This window comes from Equus caballus, chromosome 3, assembly GCF_041296265.1.
Source record: "Equus caballus isolate H_3958 breed thoroughbred chromosome 3, TB-T2T, whole genome shotgun sequence".
Classification (NCBI taxonomy): Eukaryota; Metazoa; Chordata; class Mammalia; order Perissodactyla; family Equidae; genus Equus; species Equus caballus.
Genome location: NC_091686.1, coordinates 66059236 through 66074341, shown reverse-complemented (window position 1 = coordinate 66074341; position 15106 = coordinate 66059236). Strand labels below are relative to the sequence as shown.

The 15106-nt window shown below is 37.6% G+C and overlaps 1 protein-coding gene and 1 long non-coding RNA gene across 5 annotated transcripts in view; both read right to left on the bottom strand.

The window, feature by feature from the left end:
• Positions 1-4118: 4118 nt before the first annotated feature.
• Positions 4119-5178, bottom strand: LOC111772884 (uncharacterized). The gene is made up of 2 exons (XR_002806994.2): positions 4939-5178; positions 4119-4535 (listed from the first exon to the last, which is right to left on the bottom strand). It is a non-coding gene; the product is annotated as an uncharacterized lncRNA (long non-coding RNA).
• Positions 5179-6636: 1458 nt separating this feature from the next.
• Positions 6637-15106, bottom strand: part of SDAD1 (SDA1 domain containing 1) — a 32447-nt gene continuing 23977 nt past the window's right edge. For 2 of the 4 annotated variants that reach the window (XM_001491061.6, XM_014738752.3), the window contains exons 18-22: positions 14217-14311; positions 13893-14083; positions 13702-13786; positions 12695-12856; positions 6637-9045 (exon numbers count right to left, since the gene is read on the bottom strand). In XM_001491061.6, coding sequence (XP_001491111.3) covers positions 8998-9045; positions 12695-12856; positions 13702-13786; positions 13893-14083; positions 14217-14311 — 581 coding nt within the window. In that variant the 3' untranslated portion in view covers positions 6637-8997. The remainder of the gene's footprint in view (positions 9046-12694; positions 12857-13701; positions 13787-13892; positions 14084-14216; positions 14312-15106) is intronic. The other 2 variants (XM_005608701.4, XM_070263690.1) reach the window with 1 other exon arrangement.

Genomic DNA, 15106 nt, shown 5'->3' with positions numbered 1-15106 from the left:
TCTGTGGGTAAAACAGAATAAATGTGTACAGGAAACTGAGAAAGGTCATTTCCTTCAGCGTTTTTTCCTGTCAAATAGAATACACGATCACTACCTCTGATGTTTCCCATTTATGACCTGCCTGTCACGGGGCTAAAGTTTTAAGTCTCTGTTCTTGCTTCATCTTGATCTTTCCATTAAATCTAAGTCAAGACCGAGTCTTAATTCGCTCGTTTGCAAAACCAGAGTAACTGAGTTGCCTGCTTAAGCCGTAGGTGCATTGAGAGAATCACCCAGGGAGCAGACAGATCAGTGAGTTCAAAGAGGTGCGCTTGCATTAAAAAAGAAAAAAAGTGACTTCCAGTCTGTTCAAGACTGATATTAAAAAGATAAAAATTAAAAATAGGAGCTGGCCTCTGACGTAGGGCTAAGTTCCGTGCACTCGGCTTCGCGCCCGGGTTGGGATCCCTGGCTCAGACCTACACCGCTCGTCAGCTATGCTATGGCGGTGTTCCTCTCACAAAATAGAGGAAGATTGGCACAGATGTTAGCTCAGGGCTAATCTTCCTAAAAAAAAAAAAAAAAATACAGGACTTTTTAAAACCATTATAAAATGTATTGAATGAACATATCTACAACGTGGTAAAATGGGCACTATTCGCAATTAAGCTGAGCTAAATATAATTTTAAATAATCTATTCATGTACTAGTAAAACGTTATACATATGCTATAGGACAGTTTAAAACAGAGATTAAAAGGGAGATCTGAAATTACAAAACTTCAAGCCCCCGTTTCTGCTGCTTCTATGCCATGCACATTTCAGAGATGCCGTATGTTGATTTCATGGCTTGTCTATGGATCAGAACCTACAGCTTAAAAAATGCTTCTGTGGGGAATGCAAGAAGCTAGATGATTGTATCAGAAACATGGGATATAATGTTTTTTTATGGCTGGTATCTCATTTTGTTCAGTTTAAAGGCAGTGTGATAGTTTTTAAATATAGCCACATACTCCTTCAGTACGACTTCCTTCCAAAGCGGAGCCTAATTCCCCTCCTCTTGACTGTGGGCTGTACTTAGTGACTTGCTTCTAATGAATAGAATATTGCCCAAAAGATGGTGTCTGACTTCCAAGACTAGGTCACAAGGACATGGTGGCCTCCTGCTTGCACTCTCTCTTGGATTGCTTACTCTGCAGGAAACCAGCTGTCATGTGCCGAGTACACCAAAGAAGCCCTGTGAAAAGGTCCCTATCTTGAGGAACTGAGACCTCCCACCAAGAACCAGAGAGGAACTGAGGCTTCTTGCTATATGCAATATGGATGAGCCATCTTGAAAGTCGATCCTCCAGCCGCAGCTAGGCCACCCCAATTCCTTACCCACAGAAACTGTGAAAGAATGTTCACTGCTTTAAGCCACTAAATTTTGTGGTGATTTGTTAAGCAGCAATACATAACTAATACAGATTTGGGTAACACAAGTGGAGTGCTACCATGACAAATACCTAAAAATGTGGGTGTGGCTTTGGAAGCTGGAAGGACTCAGCAGGGTGTAAGTGAAAGCCTAAAGTTCTTTGAACACACTATTAGAAGTCTGACAGCCTTTAAGGGACTGCCAATAGTAGCTTCAAGGGAGATGAGAAAAATGCTATTGGAAACTGGAGGAAAGTGGTTTTTTGTTATGTAGTGGCAGAACATTTAACAACACTGTCACCTCCAGTAATATGGAAGGTAGAAAATGTTCCCAAGGAACTGGATAATCTAGTTAGATTTCCAGGACACGTTGAAGTTGCCACCCAGCTTCTTCTTGCTGCTTACAGTAAAATGTGAGAGGAGAGAGAAGCTACAGGGAAGACTTAAAAAGGATCTAGCAAGGTGGTACAGCCACTTTGGAACACAGTTTGGCAGTTTCTTACAAAAATAGCATACTCTTACCATATGATCCAGCAATCACTGTCCTTGGTACTTACCCAAAGGAGCTGAAAACTTATGTCCACACAAAAATCTGCCCATGAATGTTTATAGCAGCTTTATTCATAATTGCCAAAACTTGGAAGCAACCAAGATGTCCTTTAGTAGGCGCATGGATAAACTGAGGTACATCCAGGCAATGGACTATTATTTAGCACTGAAAATAAATGAACTATCAAACCATGAAAAGACACAGAGGAAACTTAAATGCATATTACTAACTGAAAGAAGACAATCTGAAAAGGCTACACACTGTTATGATTCCAACTCTGTGATATGCTGGAAAAGGCAAAACTCTAGTAAAAAGATCAATGGTTGCCAGGGGTTAGGGAGAAGAAAGGGATGAATAGGCACAGCAAGAGGGACTTTTAGGGCAGTGACAATGCCCTGTGAGATACTACAATGGTGGATACGTGTCATTATACATTTGTCTAAACCCACTGAATGTACAACACCAAGAATGAACCCTAATGTAAACTATGGACTTGTGGTGATGATGATGTGTCAATGTAGGTTCATCAGTTGTAACAAATGTACCACTTTGGTGGAGGATGTTGATAATGGGGGAGGCTATGGGTGGGGGGGGAGGGGCAGCGGTATATGAGAACCCTCTGTACATCGTGCTCAATTTTGCTGTGATCCTAAAACTGCTCTAAAAATAGTTTATTTATGGGGCTGGCCCGGTGGCGCAGCAGTTAAGTTCCACTTCAGTGGCCTGGGGTTCGCCAGTTCAAATCCCGGGTGCAGACATGGCAATGCTTGGCAGGCCATGCTGTGGTAGGCATCCCACATATAAAGTAGAGGAAGATGGACACAGATGTTAGTTCAGTGCCAGTCTTCCTCAGCAAAAAGGAGGATTGGCAGATGTTAGATCAGGGCTAGTCTTCCTCCAAAAAAAAAGTCTATTTAAAAGGAAAAGGATGCAGGACTGGTTTTGAAAATTCCCAGGTCCAAGGTATAAATGGGAACTTAGTTTATCACAGAGATAGCATTGCCTATCTGAAGATATTTGCAATATAATTGACCATAGATATATATATATATATCTCCAGAATATATAAAGACCCCCCCACAAATCAATAAGAAAAAAGAAAAATGGCTATAGAGGAAAACTACATGGCAAAAGTCCATGTGAAACAATTTCAACCTCACTAGTAATCACTGAATTCCAAATTAAGACAATATCATTTATAAGTGACAGACTGTGTAAATTTTTAGAGTCTAATAACACCAACTATTGACATGGATGTGCTAAAATAGGAACTCCTATGAGTTACTGTTAGGAATGTGCAATTCAGCACTGCTTAGTAAAGTTGAAGAATCATGGCCCTACAACCCAGCAATTCCATTTCTAGGTTTCTATTTAAACTTTGGATAAAGAAAAAACTCTTAAGACATATGCCCAAGGAGACACGTACAAAGATGTTCACTGGGGAAAATTTTTTACATAGCAAAAAAGTGGAAACTAAGTGCTCTTTGGTAGGGTAATGATAAATTGTGGATTTATGAATAAACAATGGGAAACTATACAACAGTTAAAATGAAAGAATCTCCTTTTATCAAAAATCTAATGTTGTTACATAGTCGCCAAAGAATATATACAATGATACCATATGTGTAAAAATTTAAAAGATAATAAATAATACTGTCTACTATATACACACACATCAACATATACATGCACAAACGTAGTAAAAGAAAAAATGACTAAAGGAGTGATAGGTATTAATTTCAAGATAATCATTATCCCAAGAAGGGAGGAAAAATGGCTAAGTGGGGCTTTACACTCTTAATGTTCTATTTCTTTAAAATAAAAAAAAATGGCAAAAATTAACATTGAATAAATCTGGGAGATTGGTATCTGTTTTGTTATTTTCTATATTTTCCTGTATGTTTGAAAATATCACAGAATGGTAAAATCTTTATAAAATTTTCTGAAAGAGGAAGATTCAAGTATCCTTAAAACAAGAAGTTGTGAAATATAATTTATTGGTTTACTTTCCATGTAATTCCTTTAAACTTCCCCTTTTGTAACATTTTGCAGAATTAGGTTCCCATTTTGTCCTTAATTTTCCTTTAACCCTTGGTCAAATTCCCTTTTAAAGCACTCCTGGATCTCATGTTAACTTAGATATTAGGAATAGCAGGTACACCAAAATTGGATCTTGCTAAGAATGGAACTAGAGGTTTTATTAGAATTTTTAAAAAGATGTTTAGTATAAACATTTTATAGCAACGTTACAAAATATTTTCTGATGATTAATTTTATGTGTCAACTTGACTGGGCTAAGGGATGCCCAGATAGCTAGCCGGTAAAACATTATTTCCTAGTGTGTCTGTGAGGATGTTTCCAGAATAGAGAGCATTTGAATTGGTAGACTGAGCAAAGAAGATCACTCTCACCAGTGTGGATGGGCATCATCCAATCCCTTGAGGGCCTGAAGAGAAAAAAAGGGAGAGGAAGGGCAAATTTGCTCTTTTTGCTTAAGCTGGGACATCCATCTTCGGTCCTGGGACGTTGGCACTCCTGTTCTCAGGCCTTCAGACTTGGAGTGAATCATACCACTGGCTCTCCTGGGTCTCCAGCTTGCAGAAAGTAGATCATGAGAGATCTCAGCCTCCATAATCTTGTAAACCAATTCCTATAATAAATCTTCTCATATATACATAGGATATATTTTATATATATATATATAATTTCTCTCTCTCCCATTGGTTCTATTTCTCTGAAGAACTCTAATACATGCTTAATATATACAGAAAAAGAAAACCCAGTCAGCTATATTCCCACCACACAAACCCAGGAACTATTTTCATATGCATATTATATTTATAAAATTTTAAGTCGGAGTATTATTTTATGCATCTTAAAGAAAAACTCGCTGATATTTAAACTACTTTAGTTTGCTTTCTTACTAGAATTTAAAAATGTGTATGTATTGAAAGAGCTCTCAAGTTTTTTTGTCACAGATATTTAAAAATCACTTACCTACTCTTGTACATGTTTTAAAAAGTGAAACCAATTGGTTAAGGTGCTGCATAAGCTTCTTTGCATTCAAAATTAGACTCTTCTGAACTACCGTTTGATGTGGCATCATAGATGCCCATGTTTTTCCACACGTCACTCTGTGTGCCATTAAGAACCTTGGTGATGCAGCATTTCTTGAGTTCTCCACTCATAAAGGAGGCTTCCAAGGCGTCGGTAACGTTCTGTTTCTTCGTTTGGATGCTGATAACAGGGATGTATTGAGCTTAAGTACACTTAACAGTACTTGAACTTTTCTTTATGTATATATTACACATCAATAAAAAGTTGAAAAATTTAGAAAAATGTTCCACTATTTTTTTTCTGGAATTTTCTTACAAGCTACTGACACTCCTGCAAGTTTTGATACTCGTCCTTGCTTGGTCTTAGCAGACATCAACTTAAGATTTTTAGACTATGAATGTGAAGTCAATGACAATTATGTCAAGACTGTCATTTGGCTGCAAAAATTTTAAGACAAATCCCAATTTCATCAATTAAAAATGTGAAAAATGTCTTAAAATCATTTTATACTTTGCTTTTGAAAATAATAGCATAACATTTTTTCACATTACTACAGTGTTTATACCTTATCTTTGATAACTTTTTATCATATTGATTGTTTAATAGTTGAATATTCCATCTAGTAACTATATACCAAGTTGTTTATTCCCAAATTTTAGATATTTTCTTGCACCTATTTTTGCCACTATAAATTATGTTGCAATGAACATTTCCCTACAGATAGCTTGTAGCAGACATTGCCAGTTGCCTATTCAAAATCCATTTCCCTCTCTTCCTTGCTAACAGAAGCCCAGTTCTGTTGGGGTGGTTATGGTCCATCTAAAGTGAGAGGTCAACAATCCTATTTTCTGCTTTCTTGGCTTCCCCTTTTGGTAGTGTGGTCATGTAACTCAGTTCTGGCTGACACCTAAGGGAAGGCTGTCACACGGATCCTGTGAAAGCTTTTTGCTTTCCTAGTAAATGGGATTGAAGTGGCAATGCCCCTTCTTGTTGCCTTAAACACAGAAGAAATGTCTATAAAGGTAAGGTATTATCATTATCTCCATTTTACAGACGAGGAGACCGCAGCACAGAAATGTTGTGTAACTTGCATGTGGTCATACAGTTGTGTCAGAGTCAGCATTTGAATCCAGATCCTGGCTTCAGTCCACTAAGAATGACAAAGCAGAAAAGAAGCCCAAGATCTTTATGGCATCACTGAGCAGCTGAACTCAGGCCAGCAACTTGTCTTCCTCCAGACTTATGTGAGACTCCAGTTTGGTTAGACTATTTTTAGATGCACATTCTGTTACCTGTAGCAGAACAGTCCCAAACAGACCTCTTGTCAGATTTTGGATCATTTTCTTTGACTAGACTCTCACAAGTGGGTTTGAGTCAAAGGTATGACTATTTTTTAGGCTCTTGGTACACACTACAAATTATTTTCCCTAAGAATTATACTAACAGCACTTTTGCTAACATTGGGTATTGCTGGCTAGAGTCAGAAGGTCTCAAAACTAAAGATGACTCCAGCACCTCATCAGCAACTAATGGAAGAGAGTAATGAAGAAGGCAAGACTACAACTCCTCTGGAGAATTTTCAAATCAATCCTTGCCTTGGTTTAAGGTGCAATTTAAAACAAAATTCACAACAGAGTCTTAAGTCTAAAGCTACCTTTATTCCCCAGCCTCAAAAAGTTATTCTGTCTCTTATACAGTGACATAAGTAAAAACACGTACACTCTAAAAGATTCAGAAAGTAAAGTAAAAAGAAAAAAAAATTCACACATGAACCCAACTCCAAAGAACCACATTTAATATTTGGTATATTTCCTCTCAGGCTTTTATTATTCCCCATTTTCTTATATGTATAATTGGATCCTACTATAAACACTTTTGTATTTTGTTCTTTTCATTTATAATAAGCATTTCCTATTGTAAACATTTTAACAGCTGCATAATATTCCATCATGTGAATAAATCATAGTTTAACCATTTCCATACTGAGATCAGATTGACAAAACAACGAAAGCAGAATTTACAGAAGGAAATAAGATTACCAAATTAGGAGTGCCCTCTACAAATACATGGTATTTAAATAGTACAGAATTAGCTGTGCTCTCTGTTTTTGCTTGCATTTTTAAACAAGTACAGATCAAAGACTGTACTAGGAAAGAAAAGAGAAAAAAGAGAAAATGTTCCACATCAGTGTCTTACTTTCCTATTCATATTCAAGATCTTTTAAAAATCTCATATGATACATTCCAAAGCAACAGTTAATTTTTAGTTTTGTTTTTATAAGCAGAAAAAAAAAAGATTGGCAACAGTTGTTAGCTCAGGTGCCAGTCTTTAAAAAAAATAAAAATAATAAAAGGAATCAGAGATAAGATACCATGGGATTAAAGAAACAAAAGAGAGTTAAGACTGCACCTTTTTAAGCCAGATATTTTCTATCTTGCATATAAACCTCAGTTAAGAGCAGGGTGAAGCCACAGTAGAAGAACAGGAGTCAGAACACAGAATGGACTTTGGCCTCTCGGCAGCTAAGTCGGGTGGGAAAGTCCAGGGGAAGGCTGAAACATCCAGGCACCATCACAATATACTCAGCAAAACTGTGGACCATAGCTGCTATGCCATTTTGAATTTTACTTACTTCTCTCTGGAGCTAGACACATAAGGAGATACCCAGCTGAAAAATGCAGAAAGAAAAAAGCAGTTTTGGGTCTGAAATATTCAAATGCACATTGGACACTTCCTGTGAAACACTGAAGTTGCTGGGGTTGACTCTGAGAGCTCCCCTCACTAGAACAGTGCAATTTAATCATTAAACCTTAAGGTTTTCACAACTAATCCTCACTGACTGGGGGCATCTTAAAGAAAGTCATGAAGTTTCATTCAATAAAAACTGAAATTGAACTCGGAAAGTGAACAGAATACTGGAAAGGGAACAAGAAAAGTGGTTTTAGAAGCTGTTTTCTAATTCCGAGTGGGAAGAAAACTGCTTTTACTCTAATTTAAGTAAGATAGAGCAATTTTCTCATCTACCACAATGTTATCTAAGAAATCTGAGGCAAAAGCACGGAACTATTTCCAAATGCAATAACTTGCAAACAGAGAGACAGACCATGGCTCTCGTGTCCCCTGAAATCTACTCAAGCATGCCTAGGGAAGGGAGACCAACATGCACCAGTCAACACACAAGAATACCTATTTGACATCAGAAACCCTTTATTGAGACCAGGCAAAGAGTGGGCTGAAAATATTTCAGGGAGAAGGAAGGCTGAGGAAACCAATCTGATTTCTTTTTCCTCTGAGTGGGCAGCGCAAATGATGGACCAAAGACACTCCAAGATTACTCTTTACACTAAGGCAATTTAAAAAGTGAGGTCTTAACCAAAAAGCCTGTACTTGCATTCAAAAAAATATTCAAATCTTTTGGATGGACTAAAAGACCTAAACTGTCTACCCAAAATCTGTACAGCAGGGACCTGTTTTCAGCAGGTAAGCCTATTTACAAGTAAGAACCTCTTACTCTTGTAACATTGTCCTATTTCATTTTTAGAGAATTGTAACTCCCATTCTCTGCAGAGTTAGTCTGTAAGGCCTCAGAGACCCCATAGAAATATGAACCTATTTCTATTGGAGAACTATTTACAGTGCACTATAAATACACATATACATACTCGCTCCCCTATCCCTCAAATAGGCTGTGAACACCTTGAGTGAGGGGTTATGGCTCATTCATTTTGGTATCTACAGTGACAATTAGTAGGCACTCCACAATTATTTTTTGCATAAATGCTAAATCAAATGATTTTACAATACCACTACTGTTTACATTTCAAATGTTCCCACCACTACCCCACATAAAAAACATCAAATTGCTACCAAGTCCATGGTATTTTTCACAAAATAGTGCTTCAGGAGTTTTTAATGTTAACAAACATTCTTGATTTGCTAATTTTCAACATAATGACACAAATTTGGCTTTCTCTTTGGAATGGAAAACTTGTTTGGAGGTTACTTCATTCTTTTTCTCTTTTTTAAAAGTGCATCTCGTAGTGCCAGCTGGAAGATAAGAAAAAAGTATTTAAACATGGTAACTCTTGGGTACCCCATCACACTAATTTGGTTATATGGAAGTATACCAAGATGGAATCACTAAGTCAATACATCATCCTGAAAAACTACAAATAGTGAAATACTCTATAACAGATCGAATCAGTATCCAGGCTGGGGCCTCCTCACTGCTAGGAAAACAGGCAAAGCTCTTGACCGCTGTTCCCACATCATGGGACAAAAGCTCAAAACAGGAAGAGATAGAGAATGCAGAGACTGGAGCAACATGTGTCTCCAGGGATGGTACTTCTCTAATGTACGCAGCTCTTAATATTTTAGAGTTCATCTAAAATTCTTAACAGTCTCATCCAAATTAAAGCCAACAGGAAAACAGATTTTTCTTCACAATCACCTTTTCCAAGATTACATATATTCCACCAAATATGGCATATATGGACCATTTAAAAATTTGTAAATGGCATCCAGCGTTTGTGCAGATTTAAGATAACTCTATATAATATACAATTTGGAAAACAGAAAAATGTCCCCTTAGTTGCAGATTTTCAAGTGGGTTTGTTTAATGCAGTAAATGAACTAAGAAAACTTTACAACAAGTAAATGCTAACACTTATCCTTTATCATGGCTCAAATATGAAGAAATTAACTCAGAAATCAAAACGCTGACAATTGTGGCTTAAGGCAAAAATAGTTATTCTAGTTAATAAGGACTAATTTGAAACTTGTTTAATTCAAAGTGAACCCATGAAAGCCTTTAAAAAAAAAAAGTTTTACAGTGCTCAAAATAAACAGAATATTAAACAAAAGATTATAAAGAATAAACTCAAATTTAAAAAAAAGATAACCAAGGTCAATGTACACATCTTAAGTGTGTGATGGATACTATTCCAGTAATTCCCAAGCACCACTCTTTGATTCCTAGAAACTCTGAAAGATCTCTAGCTTTTGAATTTTCACAAGATACGTGTTAATTTTTTTGCTTTGTTAAAGCATTTTTTGGGGTGGAAGTTGCCTGGCCCTACATCTAAATGTTCACACTTTCTGGATATTATGACTTTAAGTTATTGACTCCTTGCCTTTAGCTTATATCTCAGTCTTGGTACGTCTTTGCAGAGGCAGAACAGCTGGGATACTTAAGGTAGAAAAAAATTAACAAATTCATTTTAACCTAATTTGCATGGCTAAGGAGATATTTCTCAGATTCATCTGTGTCTGATTTTCTCACGTAAAATCAGTTTAATCACAGTACCTGCTCATGTTGTCGTATATTGATTAAATGAGTTAAAATATGGAAAGCTCTAGAATAGATAAGCCACATGGTAAGAACTGTATGTTAGCCAATAATGTTATAACCTAGGGTTACATGGATTTAATTCCACTCATTAAACTTTGTAACAAAACACAGACTACTCTCAGACATATCTCAGCTCCCTTTCTCCTTCAAATGCCACCACCGGAACATAAGGAACAGGTATATTCTCCCTTCTCTTCCTTCATCTTTCTAAAGGCTTCACTGCAAGATGCTCCTCTCATTCTCTCTCAGGGGCTTTCCCTTCCTTTTCTAGTCTCATCTCTTTTTGAGGATGCTGTACAGTTCACTGTCCAATACAGCAGCCACGAGCTACATGTGGCTGTTGGGCTTCTGAAATAGGGCTAGCCCAAACTGAGATGTGCTGCAGGTGTAGAACACAAACTGGATTTCCATTAGTTCAAAAATAAAAATGTAAAGCATCTCATTAATAATTTTTATATTCATTACATGTTGGAATGATACTATTTTGGATATACTGGGTTAAATAAAATATGTTACTAAAATTAATTTCACCTCTCTTTTACTTTTTTATTTTAAAATTATATATGTAGTATATATATTAAAATTATATATTACATTTCTATTGGACAGTGCTGGTCTAGAGTGAAGGAGAAAATGGAGAAAATCAGGAACCTGGAGTGAAATTTTGTAATGAAAAGACCTTGGAGAAAATACAGGGCAAGGAAACATCTAGAAATTCTGATTAATTTCAGATTCCAAAAGACAAGAAAATTGGAGAATAATGAAAAGTATTCTTGAACCAAAAGTGCCTATGTCCAATGAACTCTTAATTTACTCTAAATAAAAATTCTTTAGTGTGAAACAGATGTTTTACAACTCAAGAGGTTCTGACAAGAAACAAAGCAAGGCTTCTCTATCATACCAAAAAAGGCATGCTAAGGACACAGAGGAAGTAGAGAGTAGGGAAACACCCTTAGCTGAAATGTAGCAAGGTCCCCAAAACCTCATCATGAAGCAAGGCCTGCCAGCTGAGTGATTACTGTTTCCTCAACCAGAAAATCTTATAAAGGGCTGGTGAAGGATAAACTAATGGATTTAACCAATTCAACTATTAATTTAAATTGAATTGGCAAAATTCAGAGTATTTAAAATCTTAAGTGGCACCTTTCCTTTCACCTCAATTTCAACAACTTCTATTCAAAATGCTATCACTTTATTATTATTATTTTCTTTTTCTTCTTCTTCTTTTGTTTTTTTTTGCTGAGGAAGATTTTCCCCAAGCTAATATTTGTGCCACTCTTCCTCTATTATGTATGTGGGTTGCTGCCACAGCATGGCCACTGACAAGTAGTATAGGTCCATGCCTGGGCCCTGAACCCATGGTGCTGGAGCAGAGCAGGCTGAACTTAACCAGTAGGCCATGGGGCTGGCCGCAACTTTATTATTTACATAATGTTGCTAAACACAGTATAGAACTAGAAAGATCAAATAAACAAAGAGGTAGACTTTAAATAGTACCTCAATTCAGTTAATACTGACTGACCTGGTTCCCGCACAGACAGAGCACTGCCCTGGAGTTATATTCAGGCCTGGCAGGCTCATCATTGGCTAGCAATGTAGAAACACGTGTTCAGAATGTGGGACTACTTTTTCCTTGATCTGTTTTCCTGGAGATTCTTCAGGATACACTTAGATACACTCTGGTACACTCTCAGTAGAGGAAGATATAAAAACATAAATTTGTTCTACTACAATGAATTACTGAATAAGCCAACAGAGCAACAAGGGACTACCTATCAAAGGTCAAATGAAATACCTATCAAAATGGATAAAATGAAATCCCAAAGGCCTGTAAACAGAAAGTCTTTGTAAAAGGGCACATAGAGGAAGGGTCCTGCCAATGATAGAACTGTTTAGTTTGCACTACTTTCCTGAAACTCTTTCTAAGATAGTACCACACATAATTATTGCTTTTTGGAAAAAAAATAGCAGGCACATAATAAGCACTCAAAAATTGTTATTCAGGTAATTTAGATATTATACTTCACAGATGCTGTGTCAGAGAATTTCAGCATAGGAATAGATGACAGAGATCATCTAGCTTGCACTTCTTTATTTATAGAGGAGAAAAATGGACTCCCCTTGGTCACACTGCTGAATCTCAACGAAGTCAGGTCTAGGATTTACATGCCCTGACCACTTTCCACCTCTCCAATCTCTCTCATAATGCTCCCCATTAATCCTAAAACACACCTAATACAAGGTCTTTAGAAGGCACACCTCCATCTCAAATGTAAACAACTCTTAGAATGGTAACACTATTCTAGCCAGCCAAGCTTCAGCCAAGTTCAGCCAAGTTGAACTCACCTGCTTTTCTCGGAAGGAACGCTTATTTTTCGACCGGACATTATGGCTATACCGCATCATCATAAAATTCTTCTGTTTTTTCTTCTCTTTATTTGTGGAACTTGAAAATGGATTCATTTTGGTTTTCTTCCTCACAAATTCTTTTCGGTCTGTCTTTCCAGCCTATCACACAAATAGATTGGTATTTCTTCTTAAACAATGTACTTTAGGAGTTATCTACTCAACACACATCTCCTCTGTGCCAGGTGCTCCACTGGATGCAAAGGACACAAAGATGGATGGAACATAGTCCTTGCTCCCTAGCAACTCAGTCCAGCGAAGAAATAACCATGATGTATTGTAATGGGACAAGGGGAGTTCAGTGGAAGAAAAGGTCGTAACTCAGGCTGATGAGATCAGAGGAGGTTCCCAGAAAGGGGGAGTCATGAGCTGTTTTTTGTAGGATGAAAGCAGGGAAAAGGAGGGGAGGGGTAAAGCATTTCAGGAAGTAGGGACAGTATATGCAAAGGTGTGGAGGAGAAAGAACATGGGTTTTTAAACTTATCTAAACAGGTTTCAGTACAAATGGAATGCAGAGTGATGTTAAGCCAGTATGGGATAGTGCTTAAAACAAGTAAAGGAACAGAAAATGAAGTAGGAAATGTAGGCAGTTGGAAATGTACAATCACAAACAGCCACAGCACTTGGCAGAGGCTTTCATCAACGACTGTAAGCATTCCTCTGCTTTCCTGATAGCTCTGATAAAGGTACTGAGCTTCCCTGAGACAGAACATGTACTAGTGCTATTCTCTACATCTTGTGTTGGATGGTGGTTACATGGCTATCTAGTTGTTAAAACTCATCTAACTGAACACCTAATATCTGTGCATGTTATTCTATGTTAATTATACCTTTATTTAAAACACCAAAATAAAATACTGCTGTTCTGTGGCTATCCAAGTTCTGGGTCCTATTTCATTTTGTTCACTTTCTCGTTAAAGAACTAGGGAACCATGTGCCTCACTCACCATTGCAGTTGCTAGTCTTGTCTCCTTGTCAGACTTTGGCTTTTTATGAAGGCGTTCAATGTCCCGAAGAGAAAGTAATTCACCCCTGAAGTGAAGGAAAAAATATAGTATGAAACAAGGGTGGAACTCCTTCCCTAGTACTTTCATTACCATGGCAGCTGACTGAAGACCTGATGGATGTGCCATTTTACCTGGGCTCCTCATCACTGTCTATTTCAATGTATTTCCTCTTTTGGGCTTTCCCAGGGGCAGCATCGAGTTCTTTCCTCATCTGGGCCATGCGGATTTTCTGGAAGTCTTCCTGAGTTAAAACTCGGCTAGTGCTGATGGCTGCAGCTTTGGCTTTCCGCTCCTCCATGGGCATGCTGTTCAGCTTCCTGGACTTGAAAGCACACAACAACGGCTTAAATGGCTATGAGCTCAAGTGAGAGCTTAGTCCCCCAACAAGAGCCAGCAGAAATGAAGTCTTAATAAAAATCAGTCATGCACATGTAAAAGGAAATTTTAAGACTTACAATTTCTTGCTGTTCTTCATCGGAAGAGTGGTGCACATCAACCCACTCACCATCAGCATCTGACTCTTCACTGAGACTGGTACTTTCCCACCCTTCTGAGTGAAAAAGAGCACACCGTTTGTACTACCACTTTATGTTGAGTACTCATAGTAAGTTGAGGTAAATTAAGCAAAACGGAAGTTAGGTAATGAACCTCAAACAGATGCTCTACCAAGTAAGAACTGAGCAATAGTTACTGATGAGTAAGCCATATAACTTTAATTAATTTAAGGAATGGGGAATAAACACTGACCTAGTATCTAGCATGAGTCAAAACTTCACAATCACTTCCTCTAACCTTCACAACTTGACAGAAGAGGAACAGACTCTCAAAGCTAAGTAAACTGCCCCAAGCCACACTGCTAGAAATGCAGCTTACAATGAAATCATGAAAATCATGTCTGATTCTAGAGCCCATGTTCTTTCCACCAAACCAATTGTATCCATCAAAACTGTACTTCTACATTTATCTTGGCCACACAGCAAATATCTGACTAAGTATATTTATACATGTTTGAGAAACTGGCTAGAAACAAGTCATTTGGAGAACTGAGGTAGAAGATTCCAGATGTGAAAGAACCTTGTAGATACCTCAAAAAAGAGGTATTAGAGTTCCTAATGGAGCCACCGCAGTAAGCTTTCAAAATCAGATATGTGCAATCTTTCAGTGGTTACCCATATTCTATCTGACAGTGCCCCAGCTCTTTCTTATGGTATACACACAACCACCCGTGATAAGGTCCCAAGCCTACCTCTAGTCTCCTATCTTGCTATGCCTCACCCTGTATCCTACATTCAAATAGTTTCCTAAATCCTTCAGGACTCACAGTTTGCCTGGAAAGTCTCAACTA